Here is a 25,465-nt window from a genome sequence, read left to right as displayed (position 1 = left end):
TATATATATATGTGTGTGTGTATGTGAATAAATTGTTTACAAAAATTAAAGAATGAACGCACAATATTAATATACACATTATTAAAACCCAAGTAAAGGTAGTTTAGTTTAGTAGACACACATATTATCGACATGCTTAAGGAGACATTGAAATAGCACCAAAAAAATATATGTCATGCTTTTGAGTTGATGTCTGGATTGGTTGTCAAACAAACAACAAAAAAATAATAATAATCATTTCTAATTTACTTAGCCTTGGCAAAATTTAGGTCATTCGGTCTTATGTATATATATATATGTATCTATCTAATTGTACAGTTGTCAGCAGCTTAACTTAAAGCGCACACGTTATGAATTGTTCATTTTGATCTGTAGAAAAAAACAAACAAACAATAAACATTATTATTGTTATATTCCAGGTCAATATTAATATATATAGAGAACATATGGTACTAAACCATAGTTTAATTGTGGTGTGTTGTGTGTCATGAGTCATCATTATTCAATGCAATCACAATTTCTATCATCATCAGCAGCAGCATCATTAACAGACAGATCAAATATTACTCATTCTAATATTGATCTAATTATGGGAAATACAGTTCCATCCTCTTTTCTTGAAATGAATTTAACTCAAACAGCAAATGGTTTATTAAATTGTAATAATAATAATAATAATAACGATGTGGATTTGAATCGACAGACTCGTGTAAATTTAACAGATGATAATTCACAATGTAAATCACCATTATGGGTACCACCTGTTACACCATATACATTACTTGGTTTATTAAAACCTCATTTAACACAATCTGGTTTACTTGCTAATAACAATCAAATACAACAACAACAAACAAGTAGTGGAACACTTATGAATACAAAATTATGTGAAGATTCAATAGGAAATCAACAATTTCAATCACAACAATCTAGTTTGAAACAATCACAACAACATATTTCATCAATGTCTGCTTATCTTTCGGAACTTTTAAATCAATCTCAAACATCAATGACAGCGACAACAACGACTAGTGGGAAAAATTCAGTACATGGTGAGTTCAAAATTGTTTTATTGTCATAGATGTTATTTATATTTATGTTTACATGAAGTGGAAATAACGTAAACATTTTAGAACATTTTTCCGTATATTTAATGGGGAATTGTGACACATTAGAGTCTTTACTGAAGGTTTCATTTTAATCATATAAATTTATCTGCCTACAAATGTATTTTATGAACATGCCATTGTAGCGCTCATCCCAACTTTCCGAATGAAAAAAAAGTAAATAGAATGAACGTTAGAGCTTGAAATGAAATCTTCAGTGAAAGTTGTACTCTTAATTCAGTATTTACTCAATAAATAAACGAGAAAAATGCTCGATACCTCATGGATGTTAAACATTGAAAAACAAGATACACTGCAGACACACGGATATGTACCGTTGACAATTCCTATGTAATTTCATAGTTGAAATCATCAGTCAATTGAAGCTACTAGAACCATGTACTTTATAAATTTTATGCTGATAAATTATAAAATGACATTGCTACCGCTTGTCGTGTGCTTATTTATAAAAACAATGTCATTCGGCAAACACTTGATATACATAAATACATAGAAAGAGAGAGCCCTAGTTGCAAATTGTGTTAATTATTTCAGCAATGAACAGAGAAATCATCCATCAGCTTCCAGGGAATATGACACAGTGATAACATTATTGTGGGCATAGAACTGAGTAAACGTTCATTTGGCTTTTTTTTTCAGTCATTTGCTAATACACACCAAAACAAATACTCAGTGTGTTTTATCTTTAAGCTGATGTGCATTAATTGGGATTGAATAGATAGAATATGACCGATATGTTATCATCTATAAATTGGTCTGTATAATTTTAAGTCACATCAACAATATAGAAGTCTTAAATTGTTTAGTGTAGGGAAATGTGGAAGATTACTTTTAGATAATGTTTTTTTCCTCAATTATATACTAATCTTCTCGAATAATTTCCTTTTCCAAGTATCTTGATTGATTCTAAGATGATTTGTAGTGGGTTCTTTTTTTTCGTTGAATGCTTTTTCCGACATTAGGAAACTGAAGTTGGTTTTAGCATCGAATGTCTTTTGGGACTTTCAATATTCATAAGCTTTGTTATATTCATAGCTTCAGTGAATGCACTTCACTGTCTGGATTGTAAATAAGGTGATGTAAAGCTTCAGCTTGTCAGACTTATCTAAGTAATCTTAGGTACTTGATCGGAATTATAAAGAGAGCTATAGGGATCTTGGTAACAGTATGTACGATGTTAGAATTAGTGATCTGATATCGTATTTAAGTAGAATGAATCTCGTTATTTAATTAGTAAGGTGAGTCTAAGTCACCAGTTCAAACGTTTTGGTCTTATTTTGTTTGTAAGGTCTCAGCGGCTCTTTATTGAACGCTTCTCTGATATCAGTATTGACTTGGAACAAGTGAAGCAGTTATAGGTTTATAGAATGACAAATGGTTATGTCAGTTTTGTATCTGTTGTCTGAAGTTTCAAAAATCACACCATTAGGTAGTTGAATGTAGAATTAGACCGAAGCCAGTGGTTTACCTGTTAGGGTTTTCTACGTCTATAAAATAAACAGTAGGATGCGTTTTTAAAAGAAATAAAATCTCTCTGCGTTTTACTCTCATTCACAAGGTTCATATCGATAATTATTATATTATGTCCCCTTTTCTATCCCATGATATGTTATCACTTTGTTTTAGGTACTTCGTTTCATTTTGGTTGGGTTTTACTTTGGTAAAACAATCTGATATTACCTTTATTTTCTCGTAGTTTTTTTTCTTTCAACGTATTTTTCAACTTCTATGCAGGAATATCTATCTTTAGTTTTGCTCAGATTTTTTCTCTGGTCTTTTTTGATGTTGTTACACTATTTATGAATCGTAAATGAAATATGTAATGTTACTACACTGGTTCTCACAGACAAACTTTGAGTATTTTCGGGATTTACATCAATTGTCATTGTTAGATGTTCCATCGGAACCTTGACGCCTACACTGTTACTTTTGAGTGTGCTGAAGTACTTTATAAAATCTATTGTGGTACGGAAATATTTGAGAAAGAACAAGTATACTCCACTTCACGTGTCCTCGTTTCGCCAAACATATCAGAAGATATTAATTCATAAAATTGAGAAACTTTTGTTCTCGATTGATTATGCTGAAGTTTTAGCTTCTTGTCTGTGAGATGTTCGAGATACAAGAAATCGATAACTAAAGGCACATATGGCTAACAAGGCTTAAAGTCAATAACTGATGGATATGCACCTGTTTGTTTTTAGTATTTTTCACAAGGAGGTTTGTTAAGGTTTTCCAATTTAAAGGTAGTTTATATCACGAACTGAATTTACCTAAGTTACCATCCGAGACCAATGAGTACTAACTGTTTAGTCCTAACTAATCAAATACTTGGATACATCCACTGACAATCCTGTCAGCGATTAAACTTAAAATATTAGAATTCTCATAGTAAGACTGCTGAATAGGTTGACTGTTTTAATAGTCCACGATTCTGAAATCAGCCATTTTCCATCAAAGTTTTGAACATGTTATCGCTGCTCGAAATTTATTAGTTTCCACGACATTTGATATTCTACTAATTCGTAGCCATTTTAGTTTTCTCCATTTTTTATCGACCATGATAGTTTGATGAGTGACAGTTTTATTCAAGAATTATTTGATCACTAAATGTTATTGTAGTTACGATACATATTTGTATTTTTCTTTATAATTTTCCCTGATTAATTTTATTTCTCTACTTTTTAAAAGATAAGGTGTTAAAAATAATCTCATATGAATCTTTAGGTCCATATCTGTAGATGGTCATCTCCACTTAGATATCAGGAAATGTAATGAGTTGATATACGTTCCAATAACCATCGATTTTGTTTGTTTCTTTACTTGCATTCCTTTTAAAACAATTTTAGCCCTATTACTGAAAAAGGTCTATGGGTATTGTTCAATTTTTTTTTTTACCTTAGATCATTAATTGACGTCAGCTAAATAGATAATCATGGAAAACTGGAGATTAACTGTTTCGTCATAGTACGGGATTCCTCAGTTGTGAATATCCACTAGACATTGAACCTCTAACCTTTAGGCACGGCGATGACCGCTTAATCCTTATTCATTGATTTAGAATCCACTGATTTACATATCTAACTTCAATTGATTTGCGATATTATATGATCATCATCTATTGGCATTGATCATACTTGTCTCAAACCCAACATGATTTAACTCCACTGGTCATAGCTTCTCTCCTTTATAAACCAAATATTTCATTTATCATAAAGTAGAATTTTAGGGTTGATTTTAATTATTCTATGATATTTACTAGTTGAATTGTATCTAACAATTTTACTAATGCTATCAATATTGTAATAAGTAAAGACGTGTATTTAATTATGTAATATATTTTCTGTTACTCAGTTGATGACTAGATTGTCAAGTCATAACTTAATATAAACGTACAAGAACCGACAGAAGTTGCTTTGAATTAATTCAATGTTACAATAAAGATTAGACGTATGAAACCATACGTATACTGTATATTATTCTACTAAACAAGTATGAAGAGGTTGTTTAAATAGACATGTTAACTTCAATGAATTTTAAAAGAGATCTTCAGTTCTCATTTATTTTTTAACTGTTTATAGATACTCTTGAACTGCAAAATCAAACATTCACTGAAATATTAGTTTCACAACTTAGAGAGTATATATATATTTACATCGATAATGATGATAATATGGGGAATATTTAATCAATAAAAAATAGTGATCTAGAAACACAAATATAAACAAAATTAAAAAAAAGCATTACCTTTTAAAAATCTTTAGAAAAACGAATCATACTACTGAATTCACTTAGTATTGTTTGTTTGAATCTTCCCATTGATGTGTTAGGACTGCAACTGGCCAGTCTCTTATTGGCATATGTGCATACTGTGCGTATTGCCTCGATATAGCCTTAATTCACAAGCATGGTAAGCAAAGATGGATATTGGCTAGCAGTAGAATCCAGGACGCACGTTTCATCATATTCGGGACTCGTCTACTGAATGTACCTGCATCTCAGGGTGTATGTTCGCTCTACATATTTTTTTCATTGTCTTAATTGAAGTTATTTTAAACAGATCCAGTAAATATTACAAAACCATAAGACAATTGATTTCTTATGCAAAGCTATAGACTAAATTCACTTGATATTGTTTGGTTGAATTTTCCCATTGATGTTTAAGGCTACAATTGATCAGGCTCTTATTGGCATATGTACATACTGTGCTTATTGCCTCTATATAGCCTTAATTCACAAGCATTATAAACAAAGATGGATAGTGGTTAGCAGTGGAATTCAGTAAGATGTACCTGCATCTCAGAGTTGATGTTCACTCTGGGATTTGTGAATTAAGGCTATATCGAGGCTATACACAGTATACACATATACCAATAAGAGACTGATCAATGGGAAGATACAAGTAAATAACACCAAGTGAATTTATAACTTCACCCCATTGCACAAGCAAGTGGCTATCAGGACTCAGTAGCTAAGTGGATAACGCGATGGTGTTTGAAGCGAACGGTACTGGGTTCGAGTCCCAGAGTGGAAATCAGTTCTGATATGCAGTTACATCCAGCTGACGAGTTCCAAATAAGACGAAACGCGCGTCCTGGATTCCACTGCTAGCCACTATCCATCTTTGCTTATAAAGCTATAGAATATTACTAACCTTTACTATGCACCAAATACATCTCTTTCTAAGATGTATTTTATAAAATTCCCTTGGCTCCCTGATCAATTAATTCACTTTCATGATCTTCAACTTGACACCTACACAAAATTTGGAAACAAATATAAAAACAATTGGGAAAGTGATAAATAGTTAACATTTCAGTTTTGATATAACGGTAATCAGAGGACTATAATGTGTAAATGTATCTACACGGGTAGAAAAAAACCATTCATATGTTCTGCTACCGTATTTTCACTGCTGTTTTTTCTAACATCGAATCACAATATAAATTTCTAACCTTTTGAGACTTGATGTTTAACTGACTTAAATTTTCAAATCAGTATTTTCAGAATGAGGATTTGTAGAGATTGTAATAATTTTAATAAAGGAATTCATGAATTGATTTAAGCTAGAACACCATTGAAAATCTGAAAGCACTGAACGGCCGTTTCGTCCTAATATGGAACTCCTCAATAGTGCGCATCCACGAACTTGCATGCGGAACGGAAACGCTTAACTTCTAGACCACTGAGCTGGCATACAATAATGTTAATGTCTAATTTGAATTAATACATTATGTTGCGCAATTCTTCATCCGTTGTCTAAGGTGGATAACTGTCTCCATTCGACATGGAGGTGGTCTAGCTTTGATCGACTCATCAATTCAACTATTAAAATCAGTACCTACTAACTAATTAAATATAGATTTATGTAATTGGCTTATGATCATGGATTGTGTATAACTGACTATATGTATACATGGATTGATAAGTTCTGTTCTTTGCCTAGTTTACATAAATATATATTTATATATTTAATTCATTATCATTTTCATATATTTCACTAAGAAAAGAAAAAAGAGTAACTAATTCACATTCATCTATAAGAACTTTCATCTAAATTAGAGCGAATAGGTTCACAGTATTTGAGCGCCGAGTTGATGTAAGACATTAAATAGGAAGAAGGAATATATCTTTGTAAAATCTCAGCGAAGTGAATTTGAAATAAATCCAACGTTTCGCCCTGGCAATCTGGTTCAAGCTTTCACATTCATTTCCCTCCTATTCAATAACATTTTAAAAAATTTTTTTATTTTCTTTTGTAAACATACATTGCAAAAATTTAAATTTTCAAAATCTAGCCAATTATCTTCAATCTATATTTATATTTATATATGTATTCTGTTATCGATTTTTGTCACGTGATACCGATTTGGTAATTATCTAAGGCAATGGGGGGGGGAATGATGAAAAACTTTTACTGATTTATTCTTTCAATATTAGAATTCAAATAAGAGTAATATGGCTAACTAAACAATATGTTCTACATATAACTGTGATGTATATGGACTTTTTTTTATAAAAAAATTGGGATACATTCAAATATCAGTTTTGGGTTATCTCATAAGAACAATAGTGTTAATGTGATGTATGTTACTTATGCTGATAGATATAAGTAGTATAAGGCAACAATCGGAAGTGGGATACCTGGTAGTAGAAGATTGTAATGAAGAGTACACAAAGGAAATATGAGAGCAATCGAAATAAAAATAGAATTAGAGGAATAATGGAGTGTGTAAAGGACAACCCAGTGATATGTAAATGATGTATTTAATGTGTGATCTTCGTCTTTTGGTGGAGTTTTTTTCTCCGAGCTAGATGGTTTGGTCGCGGAGCTTTCATCTCCTGATAGGAGATACAATCAAAATAAAGAAGTAAACAATGATAGGTTTAAGGTCAACAATAACCAATCAAGACCGAGGTCTACCGGACAAGCTGAGAGTCATATGTGGAGAAATTCGAAAACTTCACTTCTACTTGAATTTTGTGCTGATAATGTCGTTTAAAAGAACGATCCAGCTCAGAGAACAAAATCCTACCAAAATCATCCACCTGAGCTACAAATGTTCTTCACCATTTCATAATTTTCATTTTTTAACAAGGCGTTGTGACTGTTTGCATTAAACAGTAAATTGGTTTATTTCACTTCAGTCTTCGTACACAACATTACGATCTACTATCTGTCAAATTGATTTCTTGTTATGAGTGACTCTTAGCTTCATAATCTGTTTAAGTTCTAGTGAGGAAGAAATACTGAAAATTTGGTAATATATAGGTGTTATGATATTGAATGTGATAACAATCAGTTGATATTATTGCCTCGACTCCCCCCTCCTTCCGTACATAATCCAAAGAGATTTTTATTGCAATAAGGAAAACTTTAATAAAAGAACTGTGTCTTTCTATTAACATTGCAACTCAGTCCAAGTCTCTAAGTGACGATAACAAAATGGAAACAGACAGTCTTTTTGAACATCAAACTTGTAATTCGAAAAAAACTGGACTGATCATAAATTGAGTTTGTGAAAACGTTCATTATCTCAAAATAGTAACGTTAATGTCAGAGTACCTTTTGGTTGGGTTTTACGTCGTGTATGAGTTTTTTTTATAATGGATAAAGACTTAAACTGTTGATATCAATACTGTAGGAAAGGTGACTGTACACAGATATACTCACAAACGAAGTTGCTTGTTTTTATATTTATTATATGTGAATTATTCCTCATTGTTGAAATGTGGTTTCCTCAAGTCTCATGAAAAGAGAACTCTCGATCAGTGCTACAACTACACTGATATCTAAGTTGTATAGTCTATTACAATCAATTTAATAATAAGATACTAATAAAGTATATTATGTGAAGAAGAATAAGTGGATAACGGGAGATAATGGACAAGAATTAATGAACGTGAATCTCTTGTTAGCTATCACTCATTAGGAAGGTATATCTGCAATCTTGAAAGAACTCTGATGCTTTCTGTACTGTTACTTAAGGCTACTTTTTTCCAACTTTTGTCCAATTTCATCATTAAGAGGCTTTGAGTCTTATCAAGAGATTCATTAGTCGACTTAAAGTACACACACAATATATTTCTATGTTGACAAAAACTAACAAAATACAAAAATCTCCCTAAACTTCTTGAACTGCCATGCAAGAATATTTAAGATGCGTTCCAGTGAGACTATAATTTATGGTCAGTTTTTGAGCAACGCTAAAATGACCTTGAAAGTATCCACCTATGTACTAGAAATAAATGACTGTTATAAATTTGTGTCAGGAATTAGGATTAAAATTTACAGTTGGACGTTAGGGTTAAGAATTAGATTTATTGTTTTCATCACGAACTACCATCATCTATAGTGCCGAAATGGTATTTAGCCGAATGAAGGAATGAATTTCGCTCCAAAATCCAAGACCTGCTATCTTAAATGTGATTGGTTCCATAAATTATAGTCTCGCCAATTCCCGTCTGTCTTTCAACAATCAATAATACTACCCAAAGATTTGCTTCGTGTTGCTCTTCCACTGTGAAATATCGCCTATATAATTCGGAAGACATACATAGGTTGTACGTATTTGATCGTAGGTGTGTTCAAGATTGCTCGCGTTAGTAGAACCATGTAATATAAATAATGCTGTGGTAAACATAAGGTACCAGGTCAAAATGGTAAGTCGTCTGTTTGACCCCTTAAACCTTCATCAACATATCTTACAAAACCTGTGTCAACACCTATTTGTCATTATTGACTAACTGGATTAAAACTTTGATAGGTGAAATTAAGACATGGCATCGATTCATAAAACCATTAACTGTTGATGTAAACTAAGTGACTAGGTGCAGATCTTCTAATTGAAAGCTATGTGATAATTAGAAACGATGGTTGAAAGTTCTGAGTCTCATGGCCAGTGATCGATCTCTCTAAGATAGCTGTATTCATTTTTCACCCCCCATTTAATTCATATTCATATCAGATGCTACGTTAACTAAGACTGACTCCTTAGCTACTTAATTGAGTCATTTTCATGTTTTCTATTGCTTGCTAACAAAACTACCTGTCATCAAAAAACTGCATCGTGATGTCGAATTATTCAATCTAATAATAGTCACATCTCAACTGCCTCATAAGAATTTCATCAGTTGTCAGGGCTAGACAGACAACTTGATTTTGTTAGCGTGTAAAGTTTGTGAATATTTGTCCAATCTAAAGATAATTTACATGAATATGTACTGGGATAAAACATTCAATCATCTCTTTATGGTTTTAAATTGATTTTCTAACTAAAGTCAATCAGTGATGAAGAGTATTTCCAAAATAATATACAACTATGGGTTAGCACTAAATGATCGCTTCATAAAATTTGATAATCATTGTAAAAAAGGCGTTTGAAGTATATTTCCAGTCGGAGCAATACCATTATGTGATGATTCAAGGAGGTATATAAAATTGTTGATGAATCTGAATAAGAACATGATGTTCATCATCTAGTTAACAGAAACTTAAGCACCTTTCTTTTCTACACTACCTCAAAATCCTTTTAATGAGTTTGTTGAAAACACTTTGAAGTGCTCAAAACATACTTAATTCTAATTATTCATTTTATTCTTAATATTTTGGATAAATATTTTTATAAGTAAGTCGTGGTAAATGTTTAGATTGAGTTCTGTTCATCAATCTGATATTTAGGTTGATAAACAGCTGTTGATTAGTTACTTGTTATCATTCATCAACTTAACAGATAACCCAGGACTGGTAGGTCCTGGGTTCGAATCTCGCGAGTGCGGGTTCGTGGATGCGCACTGCTGAGAAGTCCCATAATAGGACGAAACGGCCGTTCAGTGTTTCCAGGTTTTCCATGGTGGTCTAGCTTCAATTGAATCACGCTTTCAACTATGAGATATTTTTTTGTTATTAAACTAAGAAACCCTAAGAGATAGTTCACTTTCGTAGCATGTTTTTTTGTGTGAGTATGCGTCTGTGTGTAATTATGTTGCTGATACGAAATAGATTTGGTTTGTACTCGTTTATTGAATACAGGCTAATGTACTTGGCTTTGAGCCATACTGTTTGTGATGAAGGTTAATCATATTGTCAGGTTTCCTGAATCAAAGTAGGTGAGATTTGGAGAAGGTTCACATCTTTGATCAATGGGTTGGAAGCTGTATATCTTGAAAGCCAAGCCGCTTGTTATCAGTCTAATCCAACATAACACATAGTTCTAAAAGAATGAAAAATTAGGATGTTAACTTTCCTGGGGTGGATAACTATATCATACCCTACGCGAAATGAACACTCGTCATGGATTCCCACTAAAACTCCAGAAGTAGCGTCTTGAAGCTCGTCACCAGTGAACACATGATTTTTATAAGTATAAAGAATTTGTGGAGATTGTAGTATTTTCATAGTTGAAATCACAAACCGATCTTAGCTAGACTGTCATTAGAAATCTGGAAGCACTGGACGGCCGTTTCGTACTAGTATGGCACTCCCCAGCAGTAGGCATCCATGACCCCACACGTAGAATCGAACTGAGGACTTTCATTCTCGTGCCCGAACGCTTGTTATCCAGATCACTAAGTCGACATCCAATGATGTAGAAGTATAACTTCATTCCATCCACGATCTTGTGCAACCCTTCATCCATTGCTTACGGTGGATAACTGTTTCAAATACAAATGAGTCAAATATAGGCCAGCTTGAACCGTTATTTATAACTTGTAAGGTATTATGATAATCGACTATGTGCATCAGTTTATTCTCTATATACTACCATTTATCTATAATTATTGTAATACTGGCTATTTCATTGATACCACCTCGATCAGTAGTTTAAGATGTCAGGTGATTCGGTTCAGAATCGGTCACAACAGCACACTTTATGTAGATTTTGTATTTCAATATTCATGCACACTTTTTCATTCTACGTTTTCGAGACATATTCAGACTGTTTCATTTTTCTCACAGTCATTGCCACAACCGTTTTTTCGACTCCTTTACTAGTTATCGTGTAAACTTTCATCTCATCATGTTTAATGTGGTATGGCAACCTGGTTTGAGGTACATTTTCACCAGACTGTACGTTAATTATGACTACATCAAAACAAACAGCATTGATTTTATCAATTTGTCACCAAATAATAATCAGTATTATAATGAGTAGTATCTAGTCCTAGTGATGGTCGAGTTTACTTAATTCAAGAATGAAATTTACTGATTAAACATTGGCAGTAAGACATAGTTTCTTTATCTTAAGTGTTCCATATTTGATGAAGACGGTAAACGAAGTATTTCCATTTAAGTCTCTTAAAGTTTAGACGTATGTTTTCATTTTCTCGAGAATCCACACTCTTTTTTTGAGATGAATAGTAGCATAAATTCACTTAGTATTGTTTGTTCGAATCTTTCCATTGATGTTTAGGACTGCAACTGGTCAGTCTTTAATTGGCATATGTGCATACTGCGTGTATTGCCCCGATATAGCCTTAATTCACAAGGATTGTAAGCAAAGATGGATAGTGGCTAGCAGTGGAATCCAGGACGCGCTTTTCGTTCTATTTGGGACTCGTCAGCTGCATGCATCTGCATCTCAGAGTTGATGTTCACTCTGGGACTCGAACCCAGTACCGTTCGCTTCAAACACCATCGCGTTATCTACATAGCTACTGAGTCCTGATAGCCACCTGTTTGTGCAATGGGGTGAACTTTTAAATTCACTTAGTGTTATTTACTTTTATCTTCCCATTGATGTGTAGGACTACTATTGATCAGTCTCTTATTGGTATATGTGTATACTGTGTATATTGCCTCGATATAGCCTGACGAGTCCCAAATAAGATGAAACGCGCGTTCTGGATTCTACTCCTAGCCAATATCCATCTTTGCTTACAATGAATAGTAGTATGTTTAGTAGAAGATCTAGTTATGTTCTGTGTAAATAACTTAATGAACTGTTTATTCCAGATGATAGAAAGAGAAATAAGACAATATCATTGAATTCTTCTGAGTATTTACAAAAAAATTCCGTTTACATTTTTTGGTCGTCTTCTATTTGTATCTGTTGAGATAGATTGTTTTGTAAAAGTACACATTGTTCATCTATAAATTATGCCGGCACATCAATTGAGCTAATATGTTTATCTTGAAGACTTGACTATTTAACCGTCGCGGTTTCTTTGCTCTTCATATTCATTACACCATATAATCATAATAATAATAATAATCCTGTTGATATTTGTTGACATTGTGTTGTTAGTTCATAATGTCTTTTTTATAGTAATATTTATCATGAAAGACAATGATGATTCATCTGTACATAGTAGTGGTAGTAGTAGTACTAGTAGTACTAGTAGTAGTGGTAGCAATGATGACCTTCATTTTATCCGCTAAGCTTTCTATTGTAACATAAATAAGGTAAATAACAGAAGAGTGATTTATTGGTAAATTTGTACTTTTTAAACGCGTGAGCTTTAAAAGGACATGTACATATCTATGCTATACATGGATAGATGAGTCACAAACGGATTTGGAGAAAACAACTTGTATGTATATATATATATATACACACACACACACACTACATACTACAATCATATCAATGCAGCCAAAAGAGACTGGGAATGTCTGTTATTAGGTCAACTCTAGACCTCATTAATAAATTATGTCTATATTCCTTCTTTTTTGAGATGCCTATGTGTGTGTGTGTGTGTGAATGTGTGTACATCGTAATTCTCTTTCTTATATGTTCGATCAATGCAAAGGTGATGGGAAGAGGAGAGAGAGGTATAATGTATTGGAAATATCTTTGTTATGGAAGCGGTTACCAGTTTGTTTGTTTGTTTATCGCTCAACAATGTGTTATTTTGTGTTTTTTAATGGTCTTTTTGTTTGTAACCTTACTTAGGTGTAATTAATTGTTTTCATTCTGTGTAAGTATTGTCTATATCTAGACTATTATTAGATCAATTAAGATTGTTGTACAAGAAAGGAGAATTATCATATGTTCTTATATTGTTATTACCTTTCTATGGGATTAGTAGAAGTAGTGATTAGTAGTACACACACACACACATTAATTGTTTATATACATATATAGTACTTATCTTAAAACTGACAACGGAGTCATTAAATTGGCGTCGAACTCTAGAGTGTGTTATTGTATTACTACTGTCTAATTTTTTATAAGCAAACAATGCTTACTATGAAACGACCTTGTTGAAATTGTTCTTTTTTGTATGTTTATCTCTCTATTTTGCACCTGTCTGTTTATCTATCTACCCTGGTAACAATAGTCTGTTGTTAGTTTGATTTGTCCACCAATTAGTATATTATAGTAATAATGATGACGATGTGGATGGGTGGGGATATGTGGAAGACAATATGATTACTCGCCGTTAACTCTTTGGTGTTTACAACAGCGTCAATTTTGTTTATGTACAGATAAACTCTCAAATGGGCGGTTATGCTTAGATGATTGTTTTGGTTGAAGTCGTCACTTGTTTTTGCAATGAGATAGAATCATGTTTATATTGATTGTTATGGGAAGTAGTAGGATAGATCTTGAGATTATGGATAGATAGATAGATAGATAGGTGGATAAATAGGTGAATGATTAACAATATTGGTAATTTTTGTGAAATTTTGTCCACTGAGCTGGATGATTTAGTTGCTGAGCTTTCATTGTTCTTAACAGTATCATCAGCATAAACTTCAGGTAAAAGTGAAGTCCTGTGAACCTCGATCTTAGATTGGTTATTGTTGACTTTCAACTTATCATTGTGCGCATCTTCGTTTTGATTGTATTTCCCTTTGATCTGATTCTTGATCCTATATTTGTACATGATCTTCCTAATTGGCTAATAAATCTGATCGGTTTCGATATGTTTATTGATTGGTGATTGATCTTAATGCCATGTGTCCTAGAAACTTTCTGATGTTCTTAGTAATCATAATGATAATGGTAATAACATTTATTACAAAAGAAAGCAAGGAAATTTCTTATTCTACTCTCTGGAATTAACGTTTATATGGACAAGACTGAAATTATGATTAAACTACGGTTGAGTTCTTCAGAAGTACACACCTATGGTACAATATATATTTGAAACCAGAACCATTGGGTATTAAGGTGGCAACGATAACGTTGACCATTGGGTCGGATTTTATTGGTGTATGTTTCCAATGTCAGTGAAGTTGGTAGCACTTTACCGTTAGTGACTGTTCAATGGAGTTATAGGGATTCTTTTCGAAGCTAATGAATAATAAACATATAATTAATACTTTATATTACGAACTGATTTTAACTAGACCATCAATAGAAATCAGGAAACATTAAACAAATGTTGCATACTAGTGTAGGATTCTTCATCTCTACAAAACTATGGCCTCGCCACGAAGAATCGAACCCAGGTCCAAAGGAGTCCAATCATGTCATTTGTCAGATAGTTACCCATCAATGGGAATGAAAGATGGTCATGTAGAATCGTGAATTGATTAAATATAGATAAATACCGTGTTGGATTTCAACTAAGTGATCTAGAGGTTAAGCAGTCACACACCAGAGACCTAAAATTCAGTATTCAATCTTCAGTGGAATCATGAATGTTGCACTTCTGAGGAGTCCTATACTAAAACAGAACAACTGTCTAGTACATCCTTGTTCTTAATAGTTATCGTACTAATATCAGTCCATAATGTATACTATAAATATTTTACATTCATCACAGAATCCTAAATTGAACACAGTTACCATTAAATTAAAGGATTGTAAATGTTATTGTTCTGTATTAGATTAAGTTTTTATCTCATACGAAATAAAAGGAACATCAATTTTTCCAAACTGATAGGTCCTAGGTTCGAATCTCGCGAGGTGGGATCATGTATGCGCACTGCTGAGGAGTCCCACAGTAGGACGAAACAGCCGTCCAGTGCTTTCAGATTTTCCATGATGGTCTAACTTCAAGTGACTCATGATCTCAACTATTAAGATTTCAAAGTTTTAATTTTGATAAGTTGTTTATTTTTTGTCTTTGTTTTTACAATTGATCACCATATAGAAGATGATTAATCATTAAAAAATGTAAATAAGGATTCTCAAAATTGTACTTTGAATTAACTGTTACCTGTATGGAAGTTATGTATATGTGTATGGTAAAATCTGATCACTAGTTTATTTATCGTTAGATTGAATCTCTCCTACTTTTCATGTATAGTTAACTATTAGTCACATATATTGTTCATTCAGTCATTTACCAAGTACTTGGTTATGAACCACATTTCAAGTGTGAAGGCCAATGATTACTATCTTAACCTGGTTGCCCAGTAGGTAGGGGGGGGGGGCTCAAACTTTAAACTTAGTGGGTGAATGTTGAACTCCTTAACCAATAAACCATCGCCCTACTATATATATAGAAATAGACTTGAAAGCTACTACAATGTTGAATAATTTTCTGTTCGATAGTATTTACTTTTCATTATCTATCTACTTACCTACATGTTTTGTAAAACGATCTTTAAAGATTGCGTATCCATTAAAAGTCAATATTTGGGAATCACTTCAAATCTCGTCAATTGACTAATTATTTTTCTTTTAAGTTTGCGTAACAGTTATTAGTGCGTCCATTATCAATCGATCTGTTTCCTGATTACTTTTGCCTATTTCTGAGTAGTCCCAGACTAGGATGAAACGATTGTTCAATCATTCTCGGTCTTTAATAGTCAATCTCCACAACAACTTCCCCCCTTCGGCACACTACTAACAATGACAATATTTTTTTCTTTACACAGTTTATTATCAATAATAAAAGTTTACTACCGATAGATCAATATTTATTAGTGATTCTCATTTCATTATCTCTTTTCACATTTTACACAGAAGATCGATCAGAAAAACAAAATTACCGATGATGATGTTGATCTAACTGTCGTGTGTGTGTGTGTATGTGTATGGTTTTGAAGCATGAGGTCATTGATCAAGTCCAATACGAATAAGGTTAAATTAATTTATAAATATATACATATCAATACATTTATTCCGATCTATATAATTCTATTATACACATCCTAGTCATCATCAAACTGTGTTATACAATAATCACAATTATGTACATGATGTTTGTACGCTAATGGGTGCATGGCGAACGTTCAATACCAAATTAAGTTCAAATGTTGCATATGAATTACTTACGTGACTGATTGAAATTGATCAGGTACGAGGAACGTGTTACTCTTATTTCTCAGTAATAATACTACTGTTGTGGTGTGTGCTACTGATGTCGACAGATATAAGTAGTATGTATCCTCAATCGAAAGTGAAATGCCTGGCGGCAGAATGTTGAGAAGATTGAAGGGAAAAGAACAAAAACGGACAGTAGTTGATATGGAAATGAACGAACAATGAAGTCTGAGACAATTGTTTGACATTTTGCAAATAAAGTATTTACTGTAAGGTTCTCAGATTTTACTAAGACATTCTGTAATACTCATATTGAATAAATGTTCAAGATATATATATCGATACATTTTCTATATTTAATCAGTCTGTGGTGTGGATTACTTATATCCACATAAGTAGTATATGGTGATGCTCAAGCATAGAATATATTTCACTAGAAGATTGATAAGGAGATAACAGGATCGGGACGCAATTGGTAAGAAAATGCATAAACAATAATAATCCGAGACTATGGACTGATATTTGCAGAAGGAATGGTCAATATTGAGACAATTGATTGATAGTTTGCAAACTAACTGTTAACGGTATGGTTGTCGATTATTCCCACTCATGTTCTTGTTCACTACTAGTCTACTACTGAATTATGGTCATTTACATTATGAATTGACTTTCGTTTGATATCTTAATCCTAATAAGAAGTTATGACTAGTTCAATTCCACCATGTCAGGTGTGTGATAATTGTTGCCAATGGATATTTAATTGAGTTTGTATGTATGAACCCACGTTATACTAAATTTAGTGGTCTGGAGATAATTTGGTCGCCTTCTGTAAGATGCCTGAACAGTGTAGATTTAACCTCTGACGGGGATCTTCAGTTGATAATCTCAGATTTCCCACTGCCTTTTTGGATTTTAATGGATTCCCCGACTAAAGCCAGTTCATAATATGTATTCTAGGAATGTAAATCATTATTTTGATCTCGATCACGAACTGACCTTAGTTACGCAATATCAAAATTTCATCGAAATTAAAAATGGAAACCATTTGACACCAAATCGCTGGCCTGAATAAGGTTAAACGCTCACCTCGGAGCATGAAAGCCCTGGTTTTGACCCCAGGTGGTCAGGTTGCGGATGTGCGCTACCACTGAAGAGTTCCATACCATGATAAAACGACTGTTCAATACTTCCTGTTTTTCAACGATTGACTAACTGGAGTAAATCAATAATGTGAAACTTCCAGATCTAACAAGGTCCACAAAACTTCCTACACTTAAGTTTCTTAATTGAATTGTTACTTATGAGTGGCAATATTTGTGGTAGCATCAATTAATGAGTAAACGAATGGATTACTACACTAGTAGTAGTGTGGTGTGGTCTACTTATATCCATATAAGTAGTATATGGTGTGGGTCAGACATAGAATGTATTTTGGCAGAAGACCGATGAGGAAAGAACTGAAATGAAACGCAAACGTCTGGAAAATGCATGAGCAATGGAATAAGAGAAGAAACAGTGAAGATTGAAACAATTGGTTGTTAATTTGCAAATTGACTGTTCATTGTTTGGTAATCAGAATTTATTGAGATAGTCTGTAATCTTTGCTTAAATACATTCGATTGTCCCCAACTAGTGTTTTGTTCACTACATTTGGTGTCGCTGCCAACCAGGAGGAGGAAGGGTGCTGTTCTGCGGACGCCGCTGCGGGTCTGGAGTTGAGGTGCTAGTTGGGGCAGTCTGGTGTGGAGAGTTGGCGTCGAGTGGAGTGTTCTGGCGGGGCGGCGTTGGCTGTAGCGGGTGCTGTCGACGGAGAGGAGCAGTGGGACGTGCGGCTGCTGGGCGGACATCGGATGTAGATGGCTCAGCAGGCCGGTGGAGTACGGGTGTTGAACGTCCCAGGTGCCGGGTGGATGCGGATGTTGGTGCCCCGGCAGGTCGACGGAGCTATGGAGGTCAACGCGCCGCAGACTCGACATTCTGACGGAGAGTTTGGCACAGACTGCAGTGAAAGAAGATAGTGGCATGGCGAGCAGAACCACCGCATGAACGAGTGCTTTAAAGGGGGGACGAGTGTGGTGTGGTCTACTTATATCCATATAAGTAGTATATGGTGTGGGTCAGACATAGAATGTATTTTGGCAGAAGACCGATGAGGAAAGAACTGAAATGAAACGCAAACGTCTGGAAAATGCATGAGCAATGGAATAAGAGAAGAAACAGTGAAGATTGAAACAATTGGTTGTTAATTTGCAAATTGACTGTTCATTGTTTGGTAATCAGAATTTATTGAGATAGTCTGTAATCTTTGCTTAAATACATTCGATTGTCCCCAACTAGTGTTTTGTTCACTACAGTAGTATTAGTAGTAGGTTACCGATGGTTTTTCTCATCATATTGATTAGAAACATTTCAATCTGATCACTCAATTAAGATTAGAAAGTGTTTATCATCATCACTACCACCACCGCTACTGTTTTCATACACAAATGCTCTATATTCATAGTAATATTAGAGTTAAGTTTTTTCTTTTTTCACATTTTTTAAACAAGGAAATGTTATTGTGAATAATAAAATAAAGAAAATATTCAACTATAAAAATACTAAATCTCCACAAAAACCCCTTCTGATAATAATAATAATCATATGCTCACTAGTTTCTGACTTCGAGAAGTAAATCCAGGTGTTCTAGTGAGAAGCAGTGACCAATGGAGTTCAAACCAGGTCTGTTGTGAGATAGGAACTCACTGAAGACAATTGGTGAACGGTTGCTCAACTTCGTGGATTGGTCGGAGTTAGAGATAAACACCATGGGATGCCGGCTCAGTGATCTATCGGTTAAGTGCTCTGGCGCGAGACTGGTAGGTTCTGGGTTCGAATCTCACGAGGTGGGATCGTGGATGAGCACTTCTGAGGAGTCCCACAATAGGATGAAACGGCTGTCAACTTTCATTCGATGAGTTAAGGGTTGTATATCTGCTGCTACTATCCATACAAAAATATAGTCGCAAGTCCAATATCTAATGTAACTGTATTTGATATTGTTGTTTGAAGTGTTATTGTGGTGTGGTCTACTTATATCCACATAAGTAGTATAAGGTGATGGTTAGACATAGAATGTATTTTGGCAGAAGACCGATAAGGAAGGAACTGAAATGAAGCGCAATTGGTAGGAAAATGCATGAACAATGGAATTAGTGAAGATGAACTGATATTTACAGAAGGAACAGTGAAGATTGAGACAATTGGTTGTTAATTTGCAAATTAACTGTTCATTGTATGGTTATCGGAATTTATTGAGATAGTCTGTAATTTGTGCTTTGATACATTCGAATGTCCCCATTCGTGTTCTTGTTCACTATATTATAACTGACTCATGTATTAAATAACACTTGGTATTTAGTGTAATAGAAGAGTAATTTTAGTCACTGAATCGAACCTAGGACCCTTTAACCTGTAAATCACTGAGTCATCATCCCAATGGTTAACATGTTTAATTTCAATAAATTATAGTTTATCACTTATAATAATTAACGTCAGTCATTATTTGTTAATAAAAACAATCAAAGAATGAGATCCTTCAATCATTACATAGATTTATCCGACTAACTTAATTGTAACTTAAAAATACAAAACTCTGTTGTCAGATCCTAATATCATATAGTTTTATTTCAACTTCTTCACTTCTCTCACTTTCATGTCGTTATGATGTGTAAAAAGCTTAAAATGGATGTGTACCATATATATACCAGTAAGTCTCATGTTATTAATAAACGACTGACTTACCAACTAAGTGTTGCTTTACATAGCTACTGATATATTTATAACTGTATTTCTATTGTAAGTGGTAATTTGATTTGACAAGGGAGGGAGGTTTCTGTTATATATACAAGTTATCAAATCGTATTTTCGTTATCATTCACTATGATAACTTTATTTGGCGAGACTAAACTATACTGTCTACCTTTGAACGAATCTTAAATGACCTTGAGAAGTATTAGCCAATCAGAAGGCAGTTAGTATACAGTAAAAATATATTATACAAAACTCAAAAATTAGAGGGGATACTGTTCTTTTACATGACTCAAAAACTTAAGGTCAGATATAGGTTCAGAAGTTCTAAAATCATAGTGCATACGGTACAGGAACACATCCATATGGCTCCATGGTAGTCGACCTCTGAAACCATGATAAGGTCTCAAAAATTTTTTTAGCCTCGACCACATAGCTTCAATGTTGTTGGTATATTGGTAGAGTGACTCTGAGAGTGTCAAATAATAACTAAGACCAAATGAGGGATATAAACCTGTAAGAAGAATTCAAATTGTGATTTACAGTTCATGGTTAAGGCTAGGAATTATACTTAGGGTTTTCATCACGAACTGACATCAGCTATAATGCCAAAACTCTATTTATCCAAATGGATAATTGAATTTTGTGCCAAAATCTTATGATCACTTCTCTTGTAGACGCTACATTATCACGTCTTCCCTAAAATCCGCTGTGAACCGATCGTACGCAAGCATCAAGTACCGAACTTAGCGCCGTGACCTTGAAAACCCGCGAAAGCTTCTGATTGGCTCGGCAGTATACTTTAGTCTCGCCCTTTATTTATAACCATTCATAATAATAATAATAAATAATGATAGTGACAATAACAAATAATGTATTTGCGATATATAATTAACTTTCCATAATTATTATAGCGGAAACATATTGTACATACATATTGTATCCATGACCATACTATGTAGTTGTAATATGAACTTTATAAATATCATTCTACTCTCTGTACATTTCCCCAACCCACCCCACCCCACTCCACTTTCCCTACTTATTGTAATTAAGATTATGATTTTTACTTTCCTTGTGTTTATTTCATTTTTAATTGATAAACATTAGGAAGGTAGAATTTATTAGTAGTATAAGTTTCCTTATTTTTGAAAAAAGAATGTAGCTATTCTATGAATATGTTCACTTGTATAAATAGTATGTTTAATAAATATGAGAACCTAAAGTACTAAGCTTGTTGTTCTTTGAGGATGGTTTGCTGTGCTATGAAATATACAGTCGTTGACTTATTAGTCTGGGCCCCATGTTGGTAGATGCGGACTACCACCAAGTTGGGATCCATACGACAACTCAGTTCTGTCGTTGGAAACGTTAGGGAATATTTTTTAGAGACAGTCCAATGGCTCAAATTCACTCTTCATCGTACTTTACATCTTGGTTTACAGTATTCCTTCATACGAATCCCTTCTTTTTTTTCTCTAGACATTTTTTTTAATGTTTGATCTTTTCCGTTATTATGTTATGTTTGTCAGTCTCTGCTAGAAAGATTTTAAACTCATCTTTACAAATCATTTAATTAAATGGCACAACTCAATCACCAAGTAACAGTGCTTATCTTTGAGCTACAATTTAATTTCGTATGACAGACAGTTAGTGGTTAATTCCAGGTATGGGCGGATCAAACCTTCTATCCCAGTTATTACAAGACGAGTAACTTATTCATCAGCGCGCTGATCTAGACTACATTTTTTCCAAACTCGGTAATCAATAACAATGTCTTTTAGTGGGAAAGAACATCACCAATATCTTTCCTTTTTTGAGGAAAAACATGGTATAACAAATCTTAACATAAAGCAGTACGTGAAGGTTGTTTAGTTTCCCAAAATTTCACTGTTGGTTATAATCTTATTGTAGACCATAGATCAAATTATTTTTGATTTGGTTTAGTTATTAAGATTATTTCAATTATGAGTGATTGTTTTTGTCATGGAATAATTTTAGCGGATCATCAGTTTAGAGAATCTTTCACTGTTCCTCTCGACATCATCACACAGTTTAGGTTGAAATAAGCTCTTTGAATCACTCTTTATACATGATAGACAACTTTTCTTGTCAACCTTTGTCCTTGGGGCCGGTTAGAGTAACCATATAATGACACAACAAGGGTCAATAACAGCAACCAGTCAAGGTCGATGTTGACAGAACAGGCTGTCAGTCATATGTTGTGAAGAAATTCCTTTAGCTCATTTCTATTCAAAGTTTGTACTGACAATGTTGTTAATGATGCACAACAAAAACTTCCCGATCAAATTACTCAGTTTAGGAAATGAAACTACACCAAAATCATTCATTCACCTAAGCTATAACTCTTCTCCAACATCTCGAATATTCATTATTCTTCATCAGTAAAAATAAACGTGACCGATATAGTTCAATCCTGTCACGTGTTAGGAAGGTACCCACGAAGACAATGAGAGATGGTCACATATGATCGTGAAATGATTAAAGTTATACTTGTGCATCATTGAACCTCAGCTTAGTGGTCTCCATGTTAAGTGTTCGTGTGTGAAATTATTTGTCCTGGATTCGAATCCCTATAGCGAGGTCGTGGATGCGCACTGTTGAGTAGTAGCTCCACATATTGGACAAAACAGCTGTCTAAGTGTCTTATGATTTTTAACACTGATCTTACTAAGACCAGTTCATGATTTTAATGAAAATATAGATGAGATTTCTGATCAATGACATTTCTAGGCGATTAAATTGTACTACAAATAGATCCCTTCTTTTAATACCTTTCTTGTTCAATCTAAATTGTACTCATTTAGTAAGTTACTTGTTTTTCTTCCATCAAATGTGTATTATGCATTATTGAGGAGTTTTGTTGTTGTTTTCTTTTCTTTGTTTTTCTGTTCAGTAATGTAAACATTGTTCACATATTGTTGTTGTATGAATTGATGAATTAACTAGTACAATTCACACTGAATGCACACATGTGCTTGTTTGTTTGTTCTATTGTGATTGGTGCTATGATTCTGAATAAATAAACAAATGGATCAATGGAGGGATGGAGGGATTCATGCACAAACTTTAAACTTGTCATTCGTAAATAATAATAGTAATGATTAAAAGAGAAAATCAATAATCACCATCGAGATACACATGAAAGTCAACAATAATGAGATCATTACACACATTCATATGACATGATCTTAACAAAAGAGTATTCTTGTGTGTGATTTCATGTGACTAGTTTGATTGATTTAATTAATGAATTAGTTCACTTATTGTCTTACTGATTAACTGACTGACTGACTGATGGGTCATTGAAATATCAATTGTCTTTTTTATTTCGTTTGTATGGTGATTTGTGATGATTCGATTAGTTAGTTATGAATATTGTACAACCTGAGATAGATGTACATCGGTTTAAGTGGTCACATTACATCAATATTAGAAAGAGGAAATTATCAAGACAAAGTCCAGAGTAGTTGTAGAAGTATGGTTTATGCTACATATGTTGACAGATATGAGTGGTACGTAGCACCAGTCGGAAGTGGAATGTCTATGAGCAGAAGGTTGAGAAGATTGAAATAAGGAGAAGAGAGATGGAAACTGAAAGCAATCAAGATAGCGATAAGAATGAAGGAAAAGTGGAGCTTGTAAGAGACAATTCGAAGATGTTCAAATGATGTATTTAAGGTGTGATTTTCACATTTTACAAGACCATTGTGTGATTGTGCATTAAACAGTAAATTTGTCTTCCCTACCTGAGTGTTTGTTCACTACTTAAGATGATAATCTTGTGGATCAGTTGTGGTAACGAGTTTGATTTTTTTGAATTTAACTCTTATCATTGAACTGAATTTAGTTGAAAAAAATCCGAGAATACTGATGAACACCAGTGAAAAACAAAAAGATGAGATTAACAAGATGAACTGCATAGGAACCAAAATAACGAAGTGAGAATACTAATACAAAGACTAGATATTGGGAATATGGTCCGAAATGACAATGAATAGGTGTGCATGCAGAAATAGTTCAACTCAAAATCTAAAGGAATGATAAAGAGTGAATCCGTTTGGGCCGTTGTGATCGATCTTGACCTATGTTAGTTAACCTCTTCAACCAATAATCGCGGTTATTGCACTGACCTCAAACGGAACCTCAATCAATATAGCTGAGACTATTAGTACTTGGCGTTTTGATTTTCATGCCTCTTTCTTCCAACTCACTTCCACAACGGGAAAAATTTTTTCATTGAGGCAGATATGAGATTAGAATTAGGCATACGTAATACATGTCTTAACAATATTAGTCGATGAAGATTCACAATCTTGTCAACCGATTCACCATCTCTATCTGGTTTTCTTTTTTTTAAGAAAACGGTCTAAAAATAACTTTTGATACTAATGTTTAAGTTAATTATCTGTGCACCTTCAATGAATCGATTTGGTTACTTACGAATACCCAGTTAGGAGAAGAAGAAGTATAATTAGGTCATACAAAAAGATAAATACAGTTATTCAGGCCAACAGTTTTTTTGGTACAGTTACACTTAAACGGAAATTAGTAAATTTATAAAATATCACAATTTAAAGACAATCATTGCTATGTTGATTGTTTTTACCTCGGAATATTATAGGTACTTTGACTTTACATCAGTCAAACATCCATTTTAACCTAGCAAGTACTTGGTATAGGGCTGAACTGTCAATAATGACTATCCATGAATCCAATCAGAGATCACATTCAGGAATCTCGTATTTCATGGAGTGATTTTAACTTTGAGACTTTCTGAATGGAGATTTAATGGTTGTTTACATTTCTAATTTCAGTTACTTCGTCGTATTCTGATATATATATATATATATATATATATAT

General features: G+C 33.5%; 1 protein-coding gene across 1 annotated transcript in view; it reads left to right on the top strand.

Moving 5' to 3' along the window:
* Positions 1 to 505: 505 nt before the first annotated feature.
* Positions 506 to 25,465, top strand: part of Smp_212350 (hypothetical protein) — a gene marked incomplete at both ends in the record, with an annotated part of 84,431 nt that continues 59,471 nt past the window's right edge. Inside the window, 2 exons of the mRNA XM_018798622.1 lie at positions 506 to 1,052; positions 18,445 to 18,743. Of these exons, the coding sequence (XP_018653545.1) occupies positions 506 to 1,052; positions 18,445 to 18,743 (846 nt within the window). The remainder of the gene's footprint in view (positions 1,053 to 18,444; positions 18,744 to 25,465) is intronic.

This window comes from Schistosoma mansoni, chromosome 7, assembly GCF_000237925.1.
Source record: "Schistosoma mansoni strain Puerto Rico chromosome 7, complete genome".
NCBI lineage: Eukaryota > Metazoa > Platyhelminthes > Trematoda > Strigeidida > Schistosomatidae > Schistosoma > Schistosoma mansoni.
The sequence above is the reverse complement of the archived record's forward strand: the minus strand, read 5'-3'. Positions and strand labels throughout refer to the sequence as shown.